This window comes from Sciurus carolinensis, chromosome 4, assembly GCF_902686445.1.
Source record: "Sciurus carolinensis chromosome 4, mSciCar1.2, whole genome shotgun sequence".
Taxonomy (NCBI): Eukaryota; Metazoa; Chordata; class Mammalia; order Rodentia; family Sciuridae; genus Sciurus; species Sciurus carolinensis.
This window is the reverse complement of record NC_062216.1, coordinates 47,018,934-47,044,378: the sequence shown is the minus strand read 5'-3', so window position 1 is coordinate 47,044,378 and position 25,445 is coordinate 47,018,934. Positions and strand designations below refer to the sequence as shown.

Genomic DNA, 25,445 nt, shown 5'->3' with positions numbered 1-25,445 from the left:
TCACTGAATTGCTTAGTGCCTGACTTTTGCTGAGGCTGGCTTTGAACTCGTGATCCTTCTGCCTCAGCCTCCCCAGCCACTGGGATTACAGGTGTGTGCCACTGTGCCTAGCATGTTACATGTTTCTGTTCAATAGAGAGCATATTATAACATTATAAAACATAAGCATCTATACATTTCTTCCCGAAAGGGTGAAGCATTAACTATTTTCATTTAGGAGGCAGAAAAATCTAGTCATTATTTTTTTTTTCTAAATTGGAGAACTTTCCCTCTACTTCTCTCTATTCTGCCTGTCAACTGTAATTTTTTTATAAAACAGGTATATGCCACAGACTGAGGCAGAAGTAGAAAGATAAAGAGTTATAAGGGTCTCTGTGGTTGGATGTGGTGGCTGTAGTTGTACCAATCAACCAACTAAACAAAGGAATAGAAAGAAGAGAAAATATTGCGATATATATTCATGAAGCTCCTAATAGGAAATGAATGGCACATGGGGTAAGTTGAGGGGAATTTAACAGAGAAACTATAAAAGTGTAGGGAAAACACAGGGTGGGAGGAGAGAGTGGTTGTCAGAGCCTGGAAACTTGTGTGGAACAGAAAGTCACACTATCAGTGATGCAAGGTGGTTGGGGGAATGAAACATCCAGCTTCAATGGCCAACGCCACCATACTCAGTCTTTTGCTGAGGCTCCTCCCTGGCTGACTGGGGAAGACAGAAAGGATAGAAACTTATCGATTTAGTCCACAGGGTGAAGCAAAGCAGGAAGTGGATCTGAGGGGCAAAGTTTATATACTCAGTACAATAAATTATACTGCATCCAGATTCCCAATGTCCAGGTGTGTCAAGCAGGAAAGTTTTATTGTATTCTGTAGACAATGCACAGACAGGTAAAATGAGCAGTAATTGGTATGATTAGGTCCCACTTTTCCAAGAAAACTCAGATGACAGTGAACAGAGTAGATGGGTGTAATGATAAGATAAAGCAGAGAAACCAGTTCTGGACACTATTGCAAAAGTTCAATGGGAAATGAACCCTTAAACCAAAGCGATGCAGAGGGAAGGGGCAAGGGGCAAAGAGCAGTGTAGACAGGATTGTGTTGCAGGAAGTGAGGCAGATAGGATCCAGTAGGGCTGCTGGGTAGATAGGCTCCAATTACCCCAGGGACTGGGGTTTGAGGGGGATAAGCAAGCCATGGGAAAATGGCCCAGAGGGTATATATTTCCCAGGGACTAATCTTTTGTGAAAATTCAAGATTATCTGTTCATAAGAGAGAATATCAGCTTTGTAGAGAAAAGAATGTCTAATAAGGGGTTAAATGTGACCAACTCTGCCTATACTGTGACAAGCTTTCTGAATTAACTCACTCAGAAGACTTTGAAGGAAGTAATCTCTGTCTTCCACATGGACAGCTGGTTAACTGTTAGTTACTCTGTGCCCCAGGAAGCTGTAAGGACTCTTGGGGGCATACACAGACAGCAGAGAGCTAGCTCGGATCCAGTGGCCCGTATACACAGAGGTATGAAGACAGCTAATCATCATAAAAAACAGCTATCATTTTTTAGACCTACTTTGTACCAAGATTTATTGTCTTACAAAAATACCATGGCAGATTCTTTATTTATACTCTGTAAATGAGGGAATGAGGAAGTTAAGTAACTTACTCAAGGCCACACAGATAGGAAGCAGATGTGTTGGAGAATACACCAATGGCTTTGAGCCCACTCTTTAGAGGCACACAGACTCTAGTGTCTGATGGAGGAAAATATATGGTATCAGATTTGACAATTCAAAGGAGAGTATGATTTATTTCAAAAGTTGTAAAGGACTGTAACAGTCTATGTTGGATACAAATATATATGTTGGATACAAATATATATGTGTGTGTGTGTGGGTGTGTGTGTGTACATGTATACACTTGTGTGATTAGGTTAATTATTTTAACAACAAATAGGTTGGGCTGTATCTCAGATTCTAAAAACACACATTCTGATACAGTTTCCTGAAAATGATATTTTAATGACTTTTTTCCTAGGAAACTTTTGAACAGGGTGGGGTAAGAAATTCTCAGTTGAGCCAGGTATGGTGGCACACACCTGTAATTCCTTTGACTTGGGAGGCTGAGATAGGAGAATCAAAAGTTCAAAACCAGTCTCAATAACTTAGTGAGATCCTGTCTCAAAATAAAATAAAAAGAGCTGGGATGTGACTCAGTGGCCTCTGAATTCAATCCTTGGTACTAAAAAGAAAAAGAAAAAAAAGAAAAGTGTTTTCCCCTTGGAGTGTTTGTCCTCATGAGGTAGAAGAAGAGCAGTAGAACGTATCCTCCTGGGCTGTGTTAGTACAGCAGCATGGATCATAACAGAAGAGGGCTATTTAAAGCCCACACGGGGACAAACACATAACTGCAACGCAAGGATGATTAATGGAATGCACCCAAAATGATTCTGTTTAGGGCTTTACAAAGCCTGGTAGAGTTGGTTCCAGTTGGCTTGGATGAGTGCTCACACGGATTAAAAATAGACTTTCTCAATAAGGAACAATAGGCTACATTCATTTAGCGAGATGGGAAAAAAAAATGACACGCTTTAGGGGTGGGTATGAAGATAATCCTATTTAAGAGCTCAATTACCGCTTCCCCCACCCTAAGACTGAGTAGGTCCTCTGCCTTCATGGCCATTCCTCTGTCCAGTGAGAGCTTAAAAATAAAGATGCGCAGAGCTAGGAATAAAGAGATTCACATTTGTATACAGAACACTCACAATATTTTAAATAGAGCATGATAAACTTTAGAAATGCAAAAATTAGATGGCTTAGACTGTTGTAGTCCTTTACAACTTTTGAAATAAATCATACTCTCTTTTGAATTGTCAAATCTGATACCATTACTCATAAAATATTCAAACATAAGCATTTGTCTTGACAGGCAAATTCACTCACTTTTGAAGAAATAATTTCTTTCTTATCTTTAAGTTACCAAATTAAATTAAATTTCCTCTCAAACAGCACATTCTCCAGAACTCTAAATCAAAATTCCAGTCATTCTGCTGTTTTAATGTACAAGAGAAAAGAGGATCTGTTCAAATCTTGGGTTGCTGAGTTCTGGGATGGGTGTCTGGGTGCCCGGACCCTGGTGAGTTGTATCTGACCACTGGTAAGTTCTACTTTTCACGGACCTTATACAACCTCAGAAAACTGAATCTATTAACTCTTTTAATTTCTACCACATCAGTATAGAAATGACCTAAAATATTATTAGAGGAAGAGCAACAGTTAATTTCATGTTTCTTTTCTGTCACCAAGGAATAAAATTCCCAGGATGATAATAAGTGGTGGTGGTCTTATATTTATGCTCTCTCTCTAGTTCTTTGTTGCAATAAAAATTTCCAAGTATTTCAGAGGCTTGATAAAATGAAATGCTTCTTTCTCAAACTGAAGCCATTACAATGACAGAAGAAGGAGGTAGCTTTTTGCTTTCCTATCTCTTCAAACGACAGATTTTTCCACTCCTTCTTCATCCTCTTCACCAGCCAACAATTCACATCCAAATTTTCTCCTTGGGGTATGAAAGAATTTGCTGATATTCTGGAATAAGAAGACATCTTTGCTCTGTTACATACTTTGTTTAAATTGCAGCTAATCTGGGAAATTACAGAGAATGTCATAACCCCAAATAAAACGGGACTTTAGCTAAGTTTCTTCCTCATTGTGATGCACATGCCCACTTAACTATTTACTACTTTATTCACTATATAACTGACAGAATCTGTTTAAAGATATTGGTGCTTTGGAATTGTAATTTAAATTCATTTATGGGGAATGATATTGACCAAATTGTATTGTTATATTGTTTGCGTGTATGGATATGTAACAACAGATCCCACCATTATGTACAATTAAAATGCACCAATAAAAATACTGCAAAAAGAAAGCATAAATTTATTTAATATTTGTACTTAATCCATAGAATACTAGTACATTGTTAAATAGAGCAGTTTTCCTCTTGACACATCAGGTCCGGTCAATATTTTCCCTCTATTCTGAAGGGTTTTCAACATTATTGAAGAAATCAGATACAGACTAAACGAGAGAAAAATTTAGTTCATGGAAGGAACAAACTATGAAAACTTGCAAACACGATCTAGCAGGAAAAATAAGATCTCTGAAATAGAAGATGAATATCCCTAGAATGAAAATCACACCAGACAAGCTCTAATGCCTTACTACAAAGACACTTGAAACTATCTTCTCTTAGGTGACACTACAAACATTTTTTTAAAATATTTTTTAACTGTATATGAACACCATACCTTTTATTTTTATGTGGTGCTGAGGATCGAAACCAGTACCTCACACATGCTAGGCAAGAGCTCTACCTCTGCGTTACAAATCCAGCCCCAACACTACAAACTTTTAACATGGCTCTTATGTATCAAGAATGTCTATGAACTAAGAGATATGCTTCTAGTTTGGTGGCACATCTTCAATCTGGTTTTGCTTTTCTGTTTTAGTTACAAAGAATGCCTAAGACGATATTAGGAAAGATCAAAAGATTTTTAAAAGCACACAGGATCATGAATCTAAGTCTAATTTCCATATTTCCAACAGTCCTTACCTATTTTCCCATAATATTATTAAATACTTATAATTATAGCACATAGCATGGAAAATATAGTATAATTTTTTCTACAATACAGTTCTTTATATTTATATCGATACCTATTATATCTATATCTAAATTATATCTATGATTTTGGGAGTACAGTATCAGTTTTAAATCAAGTACATCTTTTCCCATGGTTACTGAATATACACTTAAAATTCAAAAATAAATCTTGATAATTAATAACACCAGTTTCCAAAGACTGTTCCTCAGCATATTGATTAATATTGAAATGCTTTCCTTAAAAATGCGGTTGCAGATATTTATGAGGCTACAAGAAGTCTTATTAAAACACAATATAATGTTATGTTACATATTTTTAATATTATGTTACACATTTTTTCTTACATTTGTAGCACAATAAACTTAATTTTTCAGGAATTCAATAATAACATTTCCTCGACATTGATGAGATTTATACCTTTTAGATATCTAATAACATCTACTTTAGAATGGAATTTTATTCTAAAATAGGAAAGAACACATAACCAAAATGTCAACTTACCAGCATTTTCCTTCTCTGAAATACCTGGCATAGCCTGAAAAAGAAAAGAAAAACACAAAATTAGAGGTATTATCAGAAAGAAACATTAAACAGTGGCATTAGGAATAAAATTAAATATCACATGTATAGCAAAATATTAAATAGAGCATGGCAATAGAAAACTAAGCACTGTGGAACTGTTGGGGAAGTCATTAGAGTCAGCTGTGATGGCTGTAAATCATCATGTAATTATTTTCTTGTCAGAAGATAATTCAATCTAACATATACCCATATTCTATTTAAAAGGCATTGGCAATAAGTGAGACAAAAAGCACTCTTTGGAGAATTTGAGTAGAATTTTTGTAGTTCAATTTCCTTGTCCTATTATTGGGAGGCAGAAAAGGCAAATTGGTCAAATCTCTTCCCTGTCCCTTATTTTCTGTGTACACTTGAATGAGCTGTCTTACCTTACAAATCAAGGATAATCACATCTACTTCTCAAGGCTGCTGAAAGAACAAGATTTGGAGCCTCTAGAAAGCACATAAGGTCCTCAGGAAAAAGCTAGCTGCTCTGACTATTTACTGCTATGGGCGTTGATCCAGTGAGTTAATTTGCTGATATGAACGATTTAGAAATTCCATTCCCAGCAGTTATCACGATCATTATTTTAAAAATAGGGTTCAGAATGAGATGTTTCGAAAGACTTAAAAAACATACTGTCCAGTTCTATCCTTTGTGGATACCCTAATATAAATTAAGGAAGTTGAATTTTTGGTTCTTCAATTATTCATCAACTTGAGCTGGAAGCCTTCTATAAATCTACCCAAGTTCCAGAGATTTAATGCCTGTGATGTCCCCCACCCTGTCCCCAGCATAGGTCTGAAAGTGGCACCTCTATCCCCTTCTTCAGGAGACAGTCTACAGAGTTGGGGCAAGAAAAGCAGGATAATGTGGGTGATGTTGTTATAAATGTGTGCACGTGTGTGTGCGTGTGTGTGTGTGTGTGAGAGAGAGAGAGAGAGAGAGAGAGAGAGAGAGAGAGAGAAGAAAGGCTCAAGTGCACCTCTGTTATAGATCAGTCCAAGAACACGACATCAAATTTAATCTCCAGAAACAATGAACATCAAGATGCCTATATTTTTGTGATATGATTACTGCTGAGATCATCATCTTTGGAATTCTGGAGATTGATACAATTATTCATATCTATCTTTCTATAGATAAAAATAGAGGAGGAGTTTGTTTTGGCAAGAATTAGCCATGTTGAAAGCATGTTTTGACTAATACTCAGTTTTTATTTATTTGTTCAACACATATCCTCTGAATTGAACATCAAGTCTGCATTCTTCCAAAGATGTAGACATGAAGAGAGTATCAGGACATTAGACAGCAGTGTGAGGATCAGGCCCAGAGCCCAGCTCATCCAATAGACAGCAGAGGCTTCCAGCGTTTTTCTGAGCATCCTCCGATTAGTAGCTAATTCATCTGACTTTTCCTTCTCTTGAAAGAACTTCTCTGATTGAATACAATTGGAAGGCTAGTTTCTCCCTTTCCAAGAAATTATCCTACAGTTTTGGTGATGTTTGTTACTTTTTTTGTGTCTCTATTGAAAATAATTAAAAACAAAATTAAATTCATACTGTGTAGTATATGTTAAGTCTCACTCCTGAATTTACCTTTAATCAAGTGTTTTAAATTAAGTTTCTCTTTGAGAAAAGCAAACAAATGAATAACAGAACAATTCACAAGACAGTGATAGTGATTGGCAATTAAAGATAGATGATGGAGGAAGTTCCTCAGGATAAAGATAACTAACACTTCTTGGAGGTTCAGTAAATGTAAGGCACTATTTTAAACAGGTAAACTTCCCTCAATTCTTAAACAACCTTCTGAAGTCCCAGAAATTCAAGTAACTTTTATGAAGTCACATCATAGGTAATGGCAGCCAGGACTGGCCCTTTGCCTCTGAGGTTGCTCTAATCAGTGTTTGGAAATGAAGGAGGAAAAAAATTTGGAGACGTTCCTGATAAGACATTGACTTAGATAACAAAATACCTGTGAATGAATATCTGTTTAGGACATTTGGAAATGTAATCTCTCTCTTATAGCTAACGCATGTAAGACAATGTTAAGATCTTCCCCCAAATCTTACAAGTTTACTAGCAGCAAAGAAAGGTCTTTTCCATATTTTATTTGATTGAAAAAATGTACAACTGGGCATTTATAAATTTAGTAAAAATGTTAATCAGTGAATTGAGTTACGAAGCAGAACTATTACCCTTCACACATCCAATGACTATATTCTCATGAAGTCAATCCCAATTACTTTGGAATCTCACCATGTTCTGCATGATTCTTTTGCTCCCAAATCTCACTTCCTTTAAAAAACTACAATGGTCACATTACAATATACAGAAGATTAAAATTTTAAAAATCTAAAATTTGAGAACTTCTCCTTTAAAGTAAGAACACATAGTAGTAACATCTGGATACTCTGAACTGACTTACCTTTGAATTTGAGAGAAAATTTTTTCTCTGGAAAATGATTTATGAGTAAATTGAATAAATTTATAAAATTTCCCAGAGGTAAGAGGCCTTAAAGAAATTAGAAAATATAGACATTTGATTTTCAATTAATTAAAACTATTTCCTCACATTAATTGCATGGTACAAAAAACATTATCTTGGTACAAAAACCATTAGCAAAGTTTTTCTTGTTTGTGGAATTCTCACATGACAAAGAGATATGAAAAGATAAAGAATAATTCCACACAGTAGTGCTAAATAGCAGTGATTAGCACCATCCATGAATGAGAAATGAGTAGGTACCAGATAATTAGGACTACCCAGGTGGAAATGGAATGTTTTTTTCTGGCATTGAACCCTTGGGAGAGAGGCATTGGCTGGGAGATGCTTTCTGCCCTTGACTTCTGAGATGAGGTATGGCTAGATTTGGGGACCACATCCTGAAGTGCCAAAGTGTTCTGTTTCTGGGCTTAGAAAGAAAATTCCCACGTAAGCTGGCTGTATAAACTAACACCCAGAAGGTGTTCATCAAAGTTTGGGGAATTAACATAGCAAATGCCTATCTGTAAGACAGTTTGAATAACAAGTTTGATTGTTGCTTTTGAGAAAGCTCCCATAAAAAGCATATTTTTGAATTCGTTAGGAGCTTTTGCTAATAGCTGCCATATGTTTCATTTGAACTGCATCCTCAGGAAGTGATTTAACATTTCTGGCAATAAAGCAATTAAATAGGATTTTCCTGCTAGCCATATGGGTTCGCTGTAACTTCATATTTTCTTCTCTTATTTCTCAATGGAACAAAGGAAAGCCTACTAATAACTTCCAAATGAGGGGAAAATCATTTATATTCTTTTGTTATTCTCTGAGATATTCAAATGATAGAATAACCGTTACCTTTTCCATGGCTGTTAACTACCACTTTCCCTCCATACACTGACCTTCTAATAGCCCTGTAATGTAAAGATTTTCATTTAAGTTGGTCTGTTTAAGGTGCTTTGTGATTGAATTTTTGAAAAAGTCATTAAAAAGAAAATTATTTAGTAAGCGACAAGGAAACAATTTGCTTTCTCTTAATGAGAGCTTTTAAAGCTGTGTGTGGGAGTTTAGACTGTGCATGTCTGTTTGTGTTTTGGGATGTGAAGCCTGGTTAAGGGATTGCTGATCTGGACATGACTTGCGGAAATGCTATAGACATAAGTTGATTCTTTGGGTCTGCTGCTGGGAAAACTTTCTGTACTTCCAGAACAACCTCAGCTAGAAGCCTTTGGGAACTTACAGCAACCACACAAAAGCTTCTAACATAAACAGCTGCATAAGTCATGTATGTCTATTGAAACTTGTGATAGTACAATGACAGTTAAAATATTCTAACTGGCCCAATTTCTTCTAGATGATTTTAGGTAAAAATATATAATTTTCTGTCTATAATAGGCTATTTTTATTGATATGCTACTTTCTTCATTTGAATAAAATATTTTCTTTTCGGTTTTTAGGAATCAGTATTTTTTAGGCTTGTTTTGCATGATTTCAAATATGAAAGATGCTCACACAGAAGTGTCTGGAATAGTCTGTCTTGGTATATAGGATTTCGTTTCTTTTGTTTTTAAAAAAGTGGTTTAATCCACAGAAGAATTAGTGACAGAATTATTTATTCCTTTCCTTTTAAAACACTTGTTTTATTCTCACTCACAAGAAATATTTTTTAAAAATTTATTTATTTATTTTGATTCATTGTACACAAATGGAGTACGGCTGTTGTTTCCCTTTGAAGTAGAGTCACGCCATTTGTGTAATCATACATGTACATAGGGTAATGATATTTGTCTCACTCTATAGAAGAAATATTTAGAGAAATTTCAAAATGTGAAAGATGGCCATAGAATTGACAGGAAAATCGCCTAGTGATGGCAACAGCCTCTGTCTCAGATGAGTGCACAAAAGCCCACCGTGGGCACAAGTACTGAGAAGAGTTCTTGGGGGAAGACATGAAAGAAAATAAAAGAAAACAAGGTACTTGGAAAAATGGGCTTGTTTCCATCTCTTTATCACTTAAATACTCCAGTTGACTAGGAAGAAGCAGGAGAATCATTAAGGATTTTGAAGGAAGACCAGCTATGGGTACGAACCTTCAGCAAGGGTGGCTGCCATAACCCATTGGGTCCTGCGAGGTTCGGCTACTCAATTATTGCAGTTTGCTTTCATTTGAACAAAGAAGGTCATTAAAAAGCTGAGTCTCAGGCTGGGGTTGTGGCTCAGTGGTAAAGTGCTTGCCTAGCACGTGTGAGGCCCTGGGTTCCATCCTCAGCACCATATAAAAAATAAATAAATAATAGAAAGATATGGTGTTCATCTACTACAAAAAATATTTTTTAAAAAGCTGAGTCTCATTGGTAATCTGATATCTATTTTGGTTTACTACATATTTCTCTAGCTTTGACAGTCATCATTCTTTTGATATAGTTTCTTCATGGTGGAGGGGACTAAGAAATCATTCAATGATGTGTCCCAAACTTCAGTTCTTTGAATACCACCTTTGTCATTTTTACTCTATCTATCTACACACACACATTATATATATATATATAATGCACATATATGTACATATGTGTATATATCATCTATTATATCTATTTTATATATATTTATGTTATCATCTCCAAGTTGTTTAATACTTAAAAAAAACAAACTCAAAGTTCTTCTTTATCTTGACTTGTTCTAAGCAATAAAAATAAAATGGATGAATCTATAATCTATACATTTGATTTGCTGGTCATAGTGTCCATGATTCACATTAAAAGAAATAACTACCAAAATTTAAGATGTTTACCTCTGTATCAGCTAAATCACAACCTGTAGTTTATGCAACATACTGTGGAAACCAGTAGTTCTTTCTCTGTCATTTTGTCATTATACCTGGACAGATTAAGTGACTTTTCCAATGCTGTAGGGATCCAGTTGTCAAATGGCAACTAGGCTGGAGTCTAGGTCTCTTAGCATTGTCTACTGCAGATGAGATGGATGAAGCCTAAAGGTCATGGTTGCTTTATTCCTCCCAGTGTTCACATTCTATTTAACTTAGTTTCTTAATCAGAAAATGGAAGATACATGAACATTCAGTTTCTGAAAGACTATCTTCAAGGAACACATCATACACACTAACACACCTCCCGTAAATTAGTAAATTCTTTAAAATTATTCTTTTGTTGTTTTGTACAATGATTTTCAAATGGTAGCCACCTAGAAATATTAAGTGACTATTCAAAGTAGCTTTTTTTTTTTTTTTAAAGTCTGATCTATGAAAGTTTACAGTTACAGGATACTATAGACATGTGAACTCGTTTTCAGTAAAGATGATGCCAAAGATAGGTAACTTATTCAGAGGGTAATTGACTCAAAAGTGCTGTTTAGCTTTCTTTTTCTTTGTTTTCTTTTCTTTTTTCTTTGTTAGTACAAGGGATGGAACCAGGGCCTTGTGTATACTAGGCAAGTGCTGAACTACATCCTCAGTTCTTTTAAAAATTAAAAAAAAAATTTTTTTTGAGACAGATTCTCACCAAAGTTGCTGAGGCTGACCTTGAACTTGCAATCCTCCTGCCTCAGACTCCAGAGGCAGGTGTGTGCCACTGTTCCCCGATGTTCCATCATCTTGGATGCAGTCAAGCAGTAATTCATCTGTGCTTCAGTGTTAAGCACTGTTAGTACCTCCCATAAAGGCTCTTTCCATCTTAGCCATACCTTCAACTTTTCTAGTCAGTCACAGGGTTTTGCTGGTGTGAAACCATCCTCTGATCTGATAAGGAGACAGCTATCTCTGGTGAAGGTTTTTACTCACAGCACTGTTTTCCTTGAAATGCATTAATTATCCCCCTCCAATAGTAGGTTCAGCCGTCAGTAACATACTGATATCCTCAACCTTCTGTACCTAATTCTACACATGTTAAATACCCACTGGCTCTATATTCTCTGCTAAATGCTGTGATAGCACTAAAAGAAATTGAAGGCACTTTGTAAAAGGAAGTGAGCTAATTGTAAATTCAAGACTAAAGACTGAAGAAAGAATTCAAAGTGAATATGAATAAGAACTAGGTCCCCTGCTGCTACTAATCAGTTTGGTACTTTTGGCAAGAGTTCTAGAGAACTCTCTGAGCCCATTTTTCCCTTCTGTAAAGTAAGGGTCGAGATGGTAAATATGTTCCAGAGTAATTTGGGAGGATTAATTAAAATTGGTGCATGGAAATGGATTATCACAGAGCTCCATAAGTGTAAACTATTCCAAGGTTATATTTGTTAATATGAGATTAAAAATGTTACTATATCTTTATTTGGAAATAAAATAGGCATAGGTCATCTGTTTACATCTTCCTCTTCCTTTAGTCAGATTAACTTATTTCCACATTTATTTCTCTTTACTTATGCTGAACCATTTGCAATTATTTTCTGTGATATTTTGGAAAATTTCTTCTCTTCTTTTTTTTTTTATTAGCTATTCCCTTCGGTCTTACAAAGTCCACTGTGGAGGCTACCATCCACTGTCCTCACCTTTAATCGGGGTCAGTCACTAGCGGTCACTAGGTATGTCTATTCTTTGCCCTCCTAGGGATGAGCAAGTGATGTTACTCAAACTGGGTCCTCATAAGAAGACCAGGATCCCAATTCTGTGCATAGTGGAGCAGCAGGGTCTGAGGACACATGTAGAAATGAATCTTCTACTAGAAGATGCGAAGCATTTATCCTCCACACTCATGGGACACTTGGGTGACCTGCAAACTGTAGGAGATGCTTGGAACCACTACTCACTCACATTAGTCAAAACTGTTAATGGGATTGATCACTTAGTGAATTTCCCCAAACTAAAAGGAATTCCACATGATTCAGAAATTATATATATATATATATATATATGTGTGTGTGTGTGTGTGTGTGTAAATTTTAAAAATATATGTCATAGATAATATTGCCTAGTAGGTGAATAAAGTATAGAGATAAATATTAGTTGGTAACCTTACATATAAAATGTAATTTATAAGCAAAAAACTTCCACTGTGAATTTGTTTCATGTATTTTCACTTAAACTCCTAGAAGGCTGAGAGAGAAAACACTTCACTCATACCCATTTTGATCAGGTTAATTATTACAAAATAAATTCAATGTAAGTTTAACTCCATTTTAATAATTCAGGGCCTGCATGTTCATCTGTCTAACCATAAATCAATTAATATTCTCATAGTTTCAAAACTTACAACTTAAAACTTTTGGTAACACCAGAACTCTGGTAGGAACTCAAAATATGTACCATTAAATCAGAACAGCACAAAGAATACAGATTAAGGCTACAGTTAAATGATATACATAAATCTCTTTATGACAAACTACAACCTTGTTCACTTAATTGGAATTTATTCTTATCAAATATTGCTTCATGTAAGTGGGCTCTTGGCTGAAACCCAGAAACACTTTTATAACAGGGAGATATTCACTGAAATGATAACCACTTACGAATTTGATCTGAAAAATTTATCTTATGTGTGCTGTAACCCACAATGCTTTATTTGCACCCTGATTCCAGGATCAGTTAAAATACAGATTTTACTTTGTCTGAAAGTTAAGTTTTTCTCATGTTCTGCTGTTCTAATGAAGTTCATCATGCCAGCCCCCAGTTTGGACAGAATCCACTGAAAGTGATTAGGAACTATAAAAGAAATCTGGAGAAGGGAAGATTAACAGAAAGTTGAAAAAAATATTGCAAGAGTTTTTTGAAATGAGGATGTAATAAAAATACCAAATATTTGATGTTTTCAAAATTGTAAATAGTGTTAACTGAGACCTTTTAAAACATTCTGTTCCTTGAGGATGTATGCTTAGGTAAAAGCCATTCCTTTTTACCATTTCCACATGCCTGAATCAGCCTATATAAGGTAGGAGGTCTCTGCTGTGAAAAGAAGAGTGATAGGCTAATTCAGAGGTGAACTTGATGTTAGAGCCTTTCAATCCCTTGCTTTTGTTAGCATAACTATTCTAGGATCTCTCTCCTTACATCACAAGGTTACAGACTCCAACTCAATTTCCTTTCGTACACAGGTGACCCAAATCCCCCTCTTCTGTGTAAGTTTCCATTGGTCCTTCTAGATTTCCTTCCTACTTGATTCTCTGTGCAGGAAAGCTGAGCTGTTTGAAATAATTTTGGCTGATGTAGATCACCTGATCAGTTTAACATTTGTCTTTGAATGTGCATTTTTTTTTTTTATGATACAGAAGATTAATGGTTGCATTAAAGTAAGCCAGGGTGGATTTGCATTTCTAGCTTCTAGAATCTAGTATCATGTGAGTTGCATGTGCAGAGAGCGAACTTCTTACTTTATTATGTAAAGCTGAAGGAGAACTAAAAGTTAGCCTGTCTTTCCCTGACCCTTTCCAGATGTAATCTAACCAACAACTCCCTTTCAAGAGCTGCCTGCAGGTTAGCACTGTGCATTCAGACACAAGTGGCTAGGGACAGCTAGCTCCCGATTTCTGGTGGTGACAGAAGTGTCTGACGATGTTGCCCTGCTGGTTCTTGGTGAACCAGCCAGCTGTGCTTCTGTGCCTGCTGCAGCATGCATGAGCCTGATGGGGGAGGCAGCAAGGTGGGGCAGGTGCATGTGAAATGTATGGTACAACAGTGGTGGAGCAGTTTGCCATAGACTGTAGAGCGGTAGGATTATTCTTGGTAGAGTGGTTTCATCTTTTCTTGCATGATCTACATCTACAAGGGTGATATAATTGTTAAGTACCATGTGTTTTGTTTCAATAATTAAAATTAATTTTAACCACCCTGTCAACTCTTAAATGTTTTCCAGTTTGGGTGATAATTTGTATGTGAATACTTTGTGTGGAGTCCATCAACAGATTCCATAACCACTGGCTTCCCTGTATGTTGGGACCCCAGTAGGGAGATAAAAGGGGTGGAGGAAGAGAATGAGATTAGAGTGTTTATTTCCCTGGATATCCCAACTGGCATACTCACCTTAAACTGGTTGTGCCCTTTCACTTTAAGCATTACTATTACTCTTATAATTTCTTTAAGGCAGCATACTCTTTCCTTATAGGTTCTGTTAATAGCTTCCTTCTTGAAGTGATCATGGTTCAGCTGTTACTAAACTTCTGGTTACTGTCACTGTCCCTGGTATGTATCCTATCCCTCATATTTGTAAATAGTCCCTGTATAACTAATCCCTCCTCAAGTAATTCTATTTCAAGCATTTCTTTCATTTTCTATTGCATCCCTGGTTGATAAATCCTGATCATTTGTTCTTCTATGAATAAACAGGGAAATTCCCTCTTGGTCCCTATACTCCTTCTATGTGCAGTGTTAGGTGGGGCATACATTGGAATAAATAAAAACATCTTCAAATGATGCACCTTCAAATTTGTCTTAGTCCTGGAAAACTACATTTCAGAATGAGTCAATGAATTCTTTGCCTTCCGTGGAATGCAATTTATGGCACTGACATATTTTCAGCCTAGGTTAATGATGAAAAGATTAGAATCACCAAGTATAAGAATGATTTAAGTAATAATATTAGCAAGTTACATTTTTATTTGTAAGTATATATGAGAGGATTATTATTTAGGAAGTATGAAACTATTAGTGTCCAGACTGGATACTAATTTTTTGTAGTAAACCCATGAAATGTATTTGCACATTAAACAAAAGAAAGCTGGCCATGGTGGTGCACACTTGTAATCCCAGAGACTTGGGAGGTTAAGGCAGGAGGATCACAAATTCAAGGCCAGTCTCAACAATTTAGTGAGAACCTATCTGAAAATAAAAAAAATTAAAATAAAAAGGACAGAGAATATAGCTCAGTGGTAAAACTTCCTGGACTCAATCCCTAGTACTAAAAAACAAAAACCAAACCAAAAACCAATAAATAAATAAACAAATAAATAAAGGAAAGATTTTATACATAGGGCATAGTTAAATGACATTTACATGTAACTTTAGAAACTAAATAAAATTTTGACTTCATTGTTAACTAAACTTTTTACAAAATGTATTTTCAGCAAATATTTATCAAAAGCAGAGCAAAAGATAGGAGATCGGGAGAAAATAAAATAGAACTTTAGGAAAAAAGACAGAGATGACCATGTTCAATTCTTTTTGACCAATGTCACTGATGTACTCATGCCTGGGTCTATTCTGGGCTATATATGGTGTGTGGAGAGAGGCTGGGAAGGGAGAGGGAGGGCCTGGATTAAGGCACTGATGCATTGGGAGTGGCCTCATTGGGAACAGGGAGGATACAGTAGTCCCTTTTCACTTTTCAAGATTTCAGTTACCCACAGTCAACAATGACATGAAAATAATCAGTGAAAGTTCCAGAAATAAGCAATTAATAAGTTTAAATTGTGCAATGTTGTCAGTAGTATAATAAAATCTTATACCATTCTGTTCTAGTCTCTTTCTTGTCTAGGATATGAATTATACCTTAGTCCAGTGTATCCATGCTGTATGTGCTACCTACCCATTAATCACTTAGTAACAGTCTCGGTTATCAGATCAACTGTCACAGTATCACAATGCTCATATTCAAAAGTAACCCTTAATTATGTTTAATAATGCTCCCAAAGCACTAGTAGTAATGGTGGCATTTGGATATGACAAAGAGAAGCCATGAAGTTCTTCCTTTAAAGGAAAAGGTAAAAGTTTTCAAACTAAGGAAAAAAAAATTATGTGAGATTGCTAATATCTTCATTAAGAGTGACTTCCATTTATGAAATTGTTCTACTCTATTACTAGGTATTGTTAATCTCTTAATCTGCTTAGTTTATAAATTGAGACTTACAATAGGTAGGAGTATGTGTGTCCATGATTTTGAGTATCCACTAGGGATCTTTGAATGTATCCAGTACTTACTGGAGTTGGGAGCTGGTTACTGTGCAGAAGAAAGGGGAGATATTTGAATCAGGACCAGTTACAAGGGCAGGAAGAAGATGAGAGTGGAAAAGGGTTGAGAAAGGAAAGTCAGAGAGGTAACCTGTGGTTAAGAAAGAGTTCAGTTATAATATCAAAGGGGTCACTATTCTACAAATAACTGAGCAAAATGATGATAAAATGCTTCAATGGCTTAGGGGATAGGCGATATTTACTAAGAGGTGACACTGGATGCTTACTGTATACCAGCAACTCTTTAGAGTTAGAATTCTAATGAGAGGTACTTGGCTCATTTTAACTAGTATCATTTTATAGATGAGAAAACCAAGTCATATAGAGACAAGATAACTTACTTGACCTTGGCCTCACCATTATAAAATGGTCATGCCAAGACTTGAACTCGGGTTTTAACCTGGATGGGGTCCCTGCTCTTAACCTCTCCTGAACACAGCCTCTCTTGGGCTGGCATATCCCTTCTTCTATCAATACCCTGTACAATGGATAAATAAAAAGAAAGGAACTTAGATGCCAAGATAGTGGTATTGTTTTTAACTTCTGGAAGCAAAACTGATTGAAATGTGGGCTTAAAGGAATAATTGAACATTGATTGTCCTTGAGGTGCCTAAGGAGTAGATGCCATATCTGTTAAAGGACCAGGGAACTTTAACACAAAGTTTGGTCCCGGACACATTTTCCTTTCTTATATGTCAATCCTTAGCTAGCCAAAGCTCTTAAGGGTTACCAGAATAAAACCCTTGCTAGAATAAAAGAAGAAATCTTTCCTTTTATGACTATTCTAGAAACTGTTTACAGATGCAAGTGTGAATGCCCTGCGGTTTAGCCTCATGTAATGTCTCTTTTCCAGAGAAACACAATTGTGTGAGGTTAATCTGGGCACTGACAAGGAAGACTTACAGTGGAACTAGCTCTTGCAGGTCTGGAGTTTTTAATCAGTCCCAGAGATGCTAAAGGGTTCACTTACACCTATATACATTCACTTTTTGGTTACTATAACAATATTGGAGGTAGGCTACTTTATAAGGAAAAGAGATTTATTTTGGCTTATAGTTTTAGAGATGCGAAGTCAAGGGACTATATCTGGTGATAGCCTTCTTACTGGCAGAATCCTGAGATGGTACAGGACACCCCATGGCAATAAACAGGGAGTACACATGCATGTGTATATCTGCTGGTCTCTCTCCCTCTTCTTATAAAGCCACCAGGATTCTATCCTAAGGCAACACCTTACTTTAATCCTAATCACTTTCCAAAGGTCCCATCTCTAAACTCTATTATTTGACTAAATTTCCACCCTACTCACAAGTTAAATTTCAACACATGGAGTCTTTATCATACCACATCCAAACTGTAGTTATACCTCTAATAGATATACTTTTCTTCAAGCTCAAAAATAATTGGTTTTGTGAATATTCAGGATATAGACCTATTTTTGATTATGAGCACATCAGCACAATAAAACAAAACAAACAAAACACCAAAAAAGTTAAATATAGTAAGTATGTAAAAGATACCTGGCCCTGAAGAATAACTCTGCATAATAATTAAAAGACAGTTACCCCTCATCCCATTGGCAAAGAATGTTTGCAAATACCATTCCCTTAGCAACTGTTCATCATTGTCTTCTTCTCTCCACCCAATTCCTTTCTCTTAATTCTATGACTTTATTTTAGCCTTGACAGAAGTTTGGTTTTTAAATTATCAAATTAATACTATGCCAAATGGATTTTAGTTCCAATATCAATAAGATAGTCTTTTATTATCTCTGTGTCTGTTGAGATAATCATATGATTCTTGTCTTTAAGTCTATTGATGTGCTGTATTACATCTATTGATTTCCATATGTTGAACCAACTTTGCATTCCAGGGATGAACCCCACTTGATCATGTTGCACTATCTTTTTAATATATATATTTTAAAATATATATATATATATATTTTTTGTATGCTAGTTGCCAGAATTTTTTTGAGAACTTTTGCATCTATAGTCATGAGGGATATTGGTCTGAAATTTTCTTTCCTTGATGAAGATAATCCTTTATTATCTTAAGCTTCCTGTTATAATACCTTTTGGAATATTTGACTTCCTGACTTCTGCTATCTATGAGATGGTCAAAGACTTGTCTATCTACTTTTCTTTTTGAGAAGTCTGGATTCTCTTGAGGTATCTCTAAACTTTGGATTGAGTGCAACTTTCCCAATTATATATTTTCTGTAATTGAAAAAAGAAAATATTTGCTAGAACATTTAAAAATATAAAATATTTTTAATATGTTAAAAATAAATGTAAAATCTATTAAATAAATATAAATACATTAAAAATAAAATATAATTTTTTTCCTGTTGAAGGATTACAATATAGTAAGTTTCCAAATTTACAAAACTGATATAATCTAAATTACTTAAAATACAAAATCTAGTACCAGAGAAGAATAATATATTTTTTAAAAAGTATTCGGGTTTAGGGAGAATTTGAAGAAGACCTCAGAAGATGGAAAGACCTCCCATATTCTTGAATAGAAGAATTAATAATTGTCAAGATGGTCATATTACCAAAGTGGTATATAGATTCAGTGTGATCGCTATTAGTATACAATGACATTCTTCACAAAACTAGAAAAAAATGGTCCCAAAATTCATATGGAAAACTGTAAGACCAAGAATAGCCAAAGCAATACTAAGCAATAAGCATCAATAAGCTGGATGCATCATGATGCAGAGTCTCAAATTATATTACAGAGATACAGTAACAAAAAACAGCATAGTATTGACATTAAAACAGAAAGGAAAACCAATGAAACAGAATAGAAGACACAGAGACGAATCCACACAGAGATGGTCATCTGATACTTGGCCAAGGTGTCAAAAAATACATTGGAGAAAAGATAGCCTTATTAACGAATGGTTCTGAGAAAATGGATATCTATATGTAGAATAATGAAAGTAGATCCCTCTTTCTTACCTTGCACAAAAATCAACTCAAAGTAGATCAATGACCTAGGAATTAGATCAGGAACACTATGGCTGCCAGAAGAAAATACAGGGTTAACACTCCTCACATTGATGTAAGCACTGGCTTCCTTAAAAGACTCCTAAAGCTCAACAAATAAAACCAAGACTCAAGAAGTGGAATGGTTTCAAATTAAAAAGTTTCTGCACAGCAAAGCAAAAGAGAGCATGAAGAGAGATCAGACAGAATGGGAAAAAATCTCTGCCAGCCACACCTCTGGCAGGGGATTAATATTCAGAATATACAAATAGCTCAAAAATGACATTAAAATGCTAAATAACCCAATCAATAAATGGACAATTGAACCAAATAGGCATTTTTCAAAAGAACAAATGCAAATGGTCAACGAATATATGAAAAAAATTCAATATCCTTAGCATTCAGAAAAATGCAAATCAAAACTACACTGAGATTTCATCTCTTTCCAGTAAAAATGGCAATCATCAAGAATACAAATAACCATAAGTGCTGACGTGAATATAGGGAAAAAGATACACTACTCATACATTGTTGGTGGGATGGCAAATTAGTATAACAAATTGGTAAACAGTATGGAGATTCTTCAAAAGATTAAGAATAGACCCACCATATGACCCAGCTATCCCATTCCTTCGTATTTATGCAGAATAACTAAAATTAGCATACTCTAGTGATTCAAAGTAGTGCAATTCATAATAGTCAAGTTATATGACCAGCCTAGGTATCCCTCAATAGATGAATGAACAAAGAAAATGTGGTATGTATACACCATGGAGTTTTACTCAGGCATAAAGAAGAATGAAATTATGTCATTTGCTGGGCATGGTGGCACATGCCTGTAATCCCAGCAACTCAGGAGACTGAGTCAGGAGGATTCCAAGTGCAAAGTCATTCTCAGTAACTTAATGAGACACTAAGCAACTTGGCAAGAATCCATGTCAAAATCAAAAATAAAAAGGACTGGGGATGTAGTTCAGTGGTTAAGCACCTATGGGTTCAATCTTTGGTATATTAAAAAAGATGGAACTGGGAACTAGAGACTGGAGAACATTATGCTAAGTGAAATAAGCCACACTCAGAAAGTCAAGGGTCAAATGTTTTCTCTCATATGTGGAAGCTAGAGAGAAATAAGGAATTAAAAAAAGAGAAAGCTTATGAAAATAGGAAAACAGTGGAGTAGAGGAAAGGGATCAAAGGAAGGGAGAGGAATAGGAAAGGGGATCAAGTTTGGAGTGAGACTGACCAAACTATGCTATATGCATGCATGAATATATTACAATAAATTCCACTTTTAGGTATAACTATAATGCATTAATTGAAAAAATAAATAAATGGGGGTTTTGGTTGTGGTTCAGTGGTAGAGCGCTTGCCTAGCATGTGTGAATCACTAGGTTCAATTCTTAGCAACACATATAAATAAATGAATAAAATAATGGTCTATCAACATTTAAAAAATATTAAAAATAAATAAAAGGAAGAACAATAGAGTAGATGAAGGGGATCAAGGGGAGGGAGGAGGAGAGGAAAATGGATGGTATTGGGGAATGAAATAGAGCAAATTATGTTAGACACATTTATGAATATGTCAAAATGAACCCCACATTTATGTATAACTATAATGCACTAATTAAAAAGAAAAAGAAAAAGCATTCAGGTTTATTGACCTATCTGCTAAGCAAGGAAATAGTTACTAAAAGAAACAAACTCTAAAGTGATTGCAAATGAGATACCTAAGCAGTTTAGTGCATTTTAGTAATAAGGAGAATGTCACCTATCTAATGAGACTCTTCCTCTTGCCGTCAAAATTACTCTTTTATGGAAAGTCACTGTCATAGGAGGTATGAATCAGGGGCAAAATTCGTCAGTTCTCAGAAATCTGGAGGCTTTCAATACCTCTATTGTTTTTTGTTTTTAGCAGAAACAAATACAATTTTAAAATTGTTAGTTGCAACTTCTCTTGATAATGATTCACTGCAAATCCACATAGCCTGGACATAAGAAATGACCTATTTTTAAGTGTCTTTTATAGGAATTCAGTAAATATGCAACATTCTCTGTTAAGTCTATTTTTAATTCCTACAAATATTTTCATTAGTATTTGGGTCAAACTCCATTAACCAATGACACTTTTCCACAAATTCTCTACTCTAGGAACATTGAGAACTAGAAAATTAGAGATTTGTTGAGGTAGGCCTGAAAAATATTTCTGCTCAAATGCATTATTTCTTTGAGGTTTTGAACATGTACTTTTGTTTCAAGAGCTGTAATAAATTTTTCTTTATAACAAGAAAAATTCAGAGCAGAAAATAAATCAAAAAACATTTTTTCTTTTGTGAAATGCCTTACTTTGTTGATCAAAACATTTAAGATACTATCTGCTGGGCTGTTTTAACTGGTACCCATTGTTACTGAATACCTTTGATCATTTTAACTTGGAAACACAACCATCTGTTGCTGAAATAAGCAAAAAATACAGTCTTAGTCATTTTAGTTCTATGTGTGAAAGGTTTTTGCTCTAAAGTGCAAGCACTTTGAGGGCAAAGCCTTAAGTATTTTTACCTGTTTGTATTCCTATTAAGCTTTCTTACTTTGTTGGACATAAACTATTAAGTTGAATTCAATGATAACCTTGGATTTCATATAGATCTGCCATCCTAACATATTATTAAACCAGTTTAGGATTAAAACTGGGTATTCAGAGATTTCAGATCTAGTGCTACAACCTTAAGAAGGTTAGTTAAACACTTAAGGTCATAGTTTCCTAGTTATAAAGTTTGAGCTTATCTCTAAAGTTCTAAATTTTGAATAATTCTTAATCTGTGCTGAAATGTCTGTGTTTTTATCTTGGAAAAGTCTGTCAGTAAAAAGCTCAGCCAAATTGGAACCATATGAGTTCGAGGAAGTAATATGTCTTTACTGTATGGAAATGGCAATACCCAGAGAACTTACTGGGATATATTAAAATATATCCACAGATTCCTTGATGCTCCTCCCTTTAAAAGGTGGGGCCTACTTCCCTCCCTAATAGAGTGGCAGAATGACCACGTGGGACATATGACATAATCAAACAAGGCCTGGCCGCCTCCTTCCAGCTTTCTCCTTTGGGAGGCTTGCTCTGGGGAAAGCTAGCTGCCATGTCCTGAGGATACTCGAGCAGCCCTGTGTGCTTCATATGGAAAGGCAAGGAGGCTTTTTGCCAACAGTTGTGCGAATGATCCATATTGAAAACAGACCCTCCGTGCTGGTCAAGTCTGGATACCTCCCTACAACCTCATGAGAGCTACAGCCACCTAAGTTCCTCCTGAACTGACTCATAGAAACTGAGTGAGATGGTGATGCCTAGTGCTATTTCAAGTTGCTAAGATTTGGGGTAATTTGTTAACCAGTAGCAACTAATGCATTTAAACAAGGAACCTATAACAGTCTTTTATACCCATCTTCAGAGATACCACCAAACTAAAATTCATATGATTCCCTAGGGAATTGGGTGTTTTTAAAATTTATTTTAATTTGTTCTTTTTAGTTATACATGACAGTAGAATGTATTTTGACATATCATACATGCATGGAGTATAACTTCCCACTTTTGTGGGATGTGTATTCATATATGAACATAAGAAAGTTATGTTCAATTCATTCTACTGCCTTTCCCTTTCCCACCTCACCTCCCTTCCCTTCATTCCCCTGTGAATTGGGTGTTTTGAAGCTCCTTTAGAAGATAATTTCAGATTCCAAGGCATACATTTATCCCTGATATAAAGAATCACAAATTTCTCCTACTAAAATTAAATAGCACTTTCTTTGTGGCAGACCAAATGGAAACAGGCAGAAAGCAGCCAGGATTCTTTGTTACAACTCTCTTTCATCATTCTTTGTCATGACATTCTGCTTAGGTTGATAGTGGTTATTGATTAATTTACATTTATTGAGCTCCCCTGTATCTGTTAAATCAAAATAGGAACTATATCCAACATAATATAAGGTGAATTTTACCTTTAAGGCTCTCAAATTTTTCAATGAATATTGATATGAACATAAACAGTCAAGCATATGGTATTCATAACATTTATATATACACAGAGATAAGGTAAGGTAATGCAGCATAAAGAAAGCTTTATTATTATTATTTTCATATATTTTTTTATTTTATTCTTATAGTTATCCATTGAGGTATCCAATAGACCTTTCACTGGTTGGTGGTATTATTTCTTTTGAAAATAAATAGTTTTCTGATAATAAAGTAATATATAAACATAGAAAGATGCCCCAGTATCCTGTTAGTGTAAATCAGACCAGCAAGCTGGATTATGTGCTAATGTATCTTGATGTCTTCATGACTTTAATTTCCTGGTTGAAGTAGAGTCTTCCAGAAGGTGCCATTAATCATGGTAGAGAAAGGGCTGTGACTTGAGGACAGTTAATACAGATTCTGACAAATAAGATTGGATTTTAAAAAATTCTTGCTTCAAAATGTGTGATATGGCCATTTTTTCTTTCTTTCCTTTTTTTTTTTTTTTTTTTTTTTTTTTTTTGGTGGTGCTGTCTAGCTATCTTTTAGTTTTTTCAAAAAGTTTATTCTTGTTGCTGCTATACTTCACATGTGCTAACAAGATGATCTCCAGAAATCTCTCTCCCAGAAAAATCTCTCTCTTTCTCTCTCTCTCTCTCTCTCTCTCACACACACACACACACACACACATACACATACACACAACAAGCTTAAGATTTTTTTGTAGCTAATGTTATTAAGGAATATGCAGTAGACATATTCCTTAAAATTCTTTAAGAATAATTTTATAATGGGCTCTAACTTTATCAATGTGAGATTTCTTCATTTTACTTTCCTTTTCTGTGTTAATCTGAGTAAGCCCATAGCTTCCAAACCAGTTACAGACTATGTAATTTTACTTATGAAATGAAAAATGGAAGATTATTATTATGATGATTTTTAAGATTAGACTCATTGCACACTAAGTAGGTGCAGAGTCTTTAATAAACTAGAAAATTTTGGATTTAAAGTAATTGAAATACAGTTGCAATTGTGTTTTTCTTAGTGAATCTCAATGGTGTTTTGTTTAGTGTGCAGCATGTTTGTTATATTTTTAATTATTTTCACTTTTTGTCATAATTTTTTTATTAGTACATTTTAATTTTATAGAATATAAGTTTCATTGTGGTCTAATACCACATGGCAAATAGCATGTTTTGACCACATACATCCTTCCTTCCCCTCCCCTCGCCTCTCTTCCCTCTTCCCCTATCCTTTTCCTGTTTTCTAAGTCTCCCTGTTACTTTTTCAGTTCTTGTTTTTCCCCCATGTCTGTATGTATATATGTATATATATTTTTCTTTTTTTCTTTTTTTTTTAATCTTAGCAAGGATGTTTCATTAGTTGTTAGCAGAGCTGACTGACATTTGAATTTTGGCAGCTTGGTTCCTGACACAAAGCTCTTAAATGATCTGTCTATATTTTTAAGTTGATTAATATTAGAGTATCAAATAGACTTTGACAATACTTTGGTGATGTTGTGTGAAGATTATTTGCCATAAGATAATCCAAATGATTCATTTGTTTAAACATTAAATGTTAAAGAATGTCTTGAATTTCTTGAAAGTTACTCAGGTCTATAAATTAATCACATAGAACACACAGACAATAACTGAGATACTGGGGGAAGGATCATAGCAGAGGTATTTCTTTCTAGAACCCCACAACTTGTGGCAATTGTTTTATACAATAATTGGGAAGAAAAGAAACAAGAAAAGTGAAATTTTGGAAATTGGTCAGTGTTGGGTTGTTGCTGGTACAGTCTATTCGAAGCTCTGGATACCTAGGAAGGAGGCAGGAGT

General features: G+C 35.1%; 1 protein-coding gene across 10 annotated transcripts in view; it reads right to left on the bottom strand.

The window, feature by feature from the left end:
• The window catches only part of Dlc1 (DLC1 Rho GTPase activating protein), a 378,868-nt gene that overhangs the window by 193,999 nt on the left and 159,424 nt on the right, over positions 1-25,445 (bottom strand). For 7 of the 10 annotated variants that reach the window (XR_007108304.1, XM_047549288.1, XM_047549290.1 and 4 more), the window contains exon 5: positions 5,168-5,201. Coding sequence is in view for 9 of the 10 variants with exons in the window: in XM_047549288.1 (XP_047405244.1) it covers positions 5,168-5,201 (34 nt within the window). In the remaining variant the exon portion in view is untranslated. Of the gene's footprint in view, positions 1-2,758; positions 3,585-4,016; positions 4,080-5,167; positions 5,202-13,497; positions 13,603-25,445 lie in introns of those variants that run through there. The other 3 variants (XM_047549296.1, XM_047549297.1, XM_047549300.1) reach the window with 3 other exon arrangements.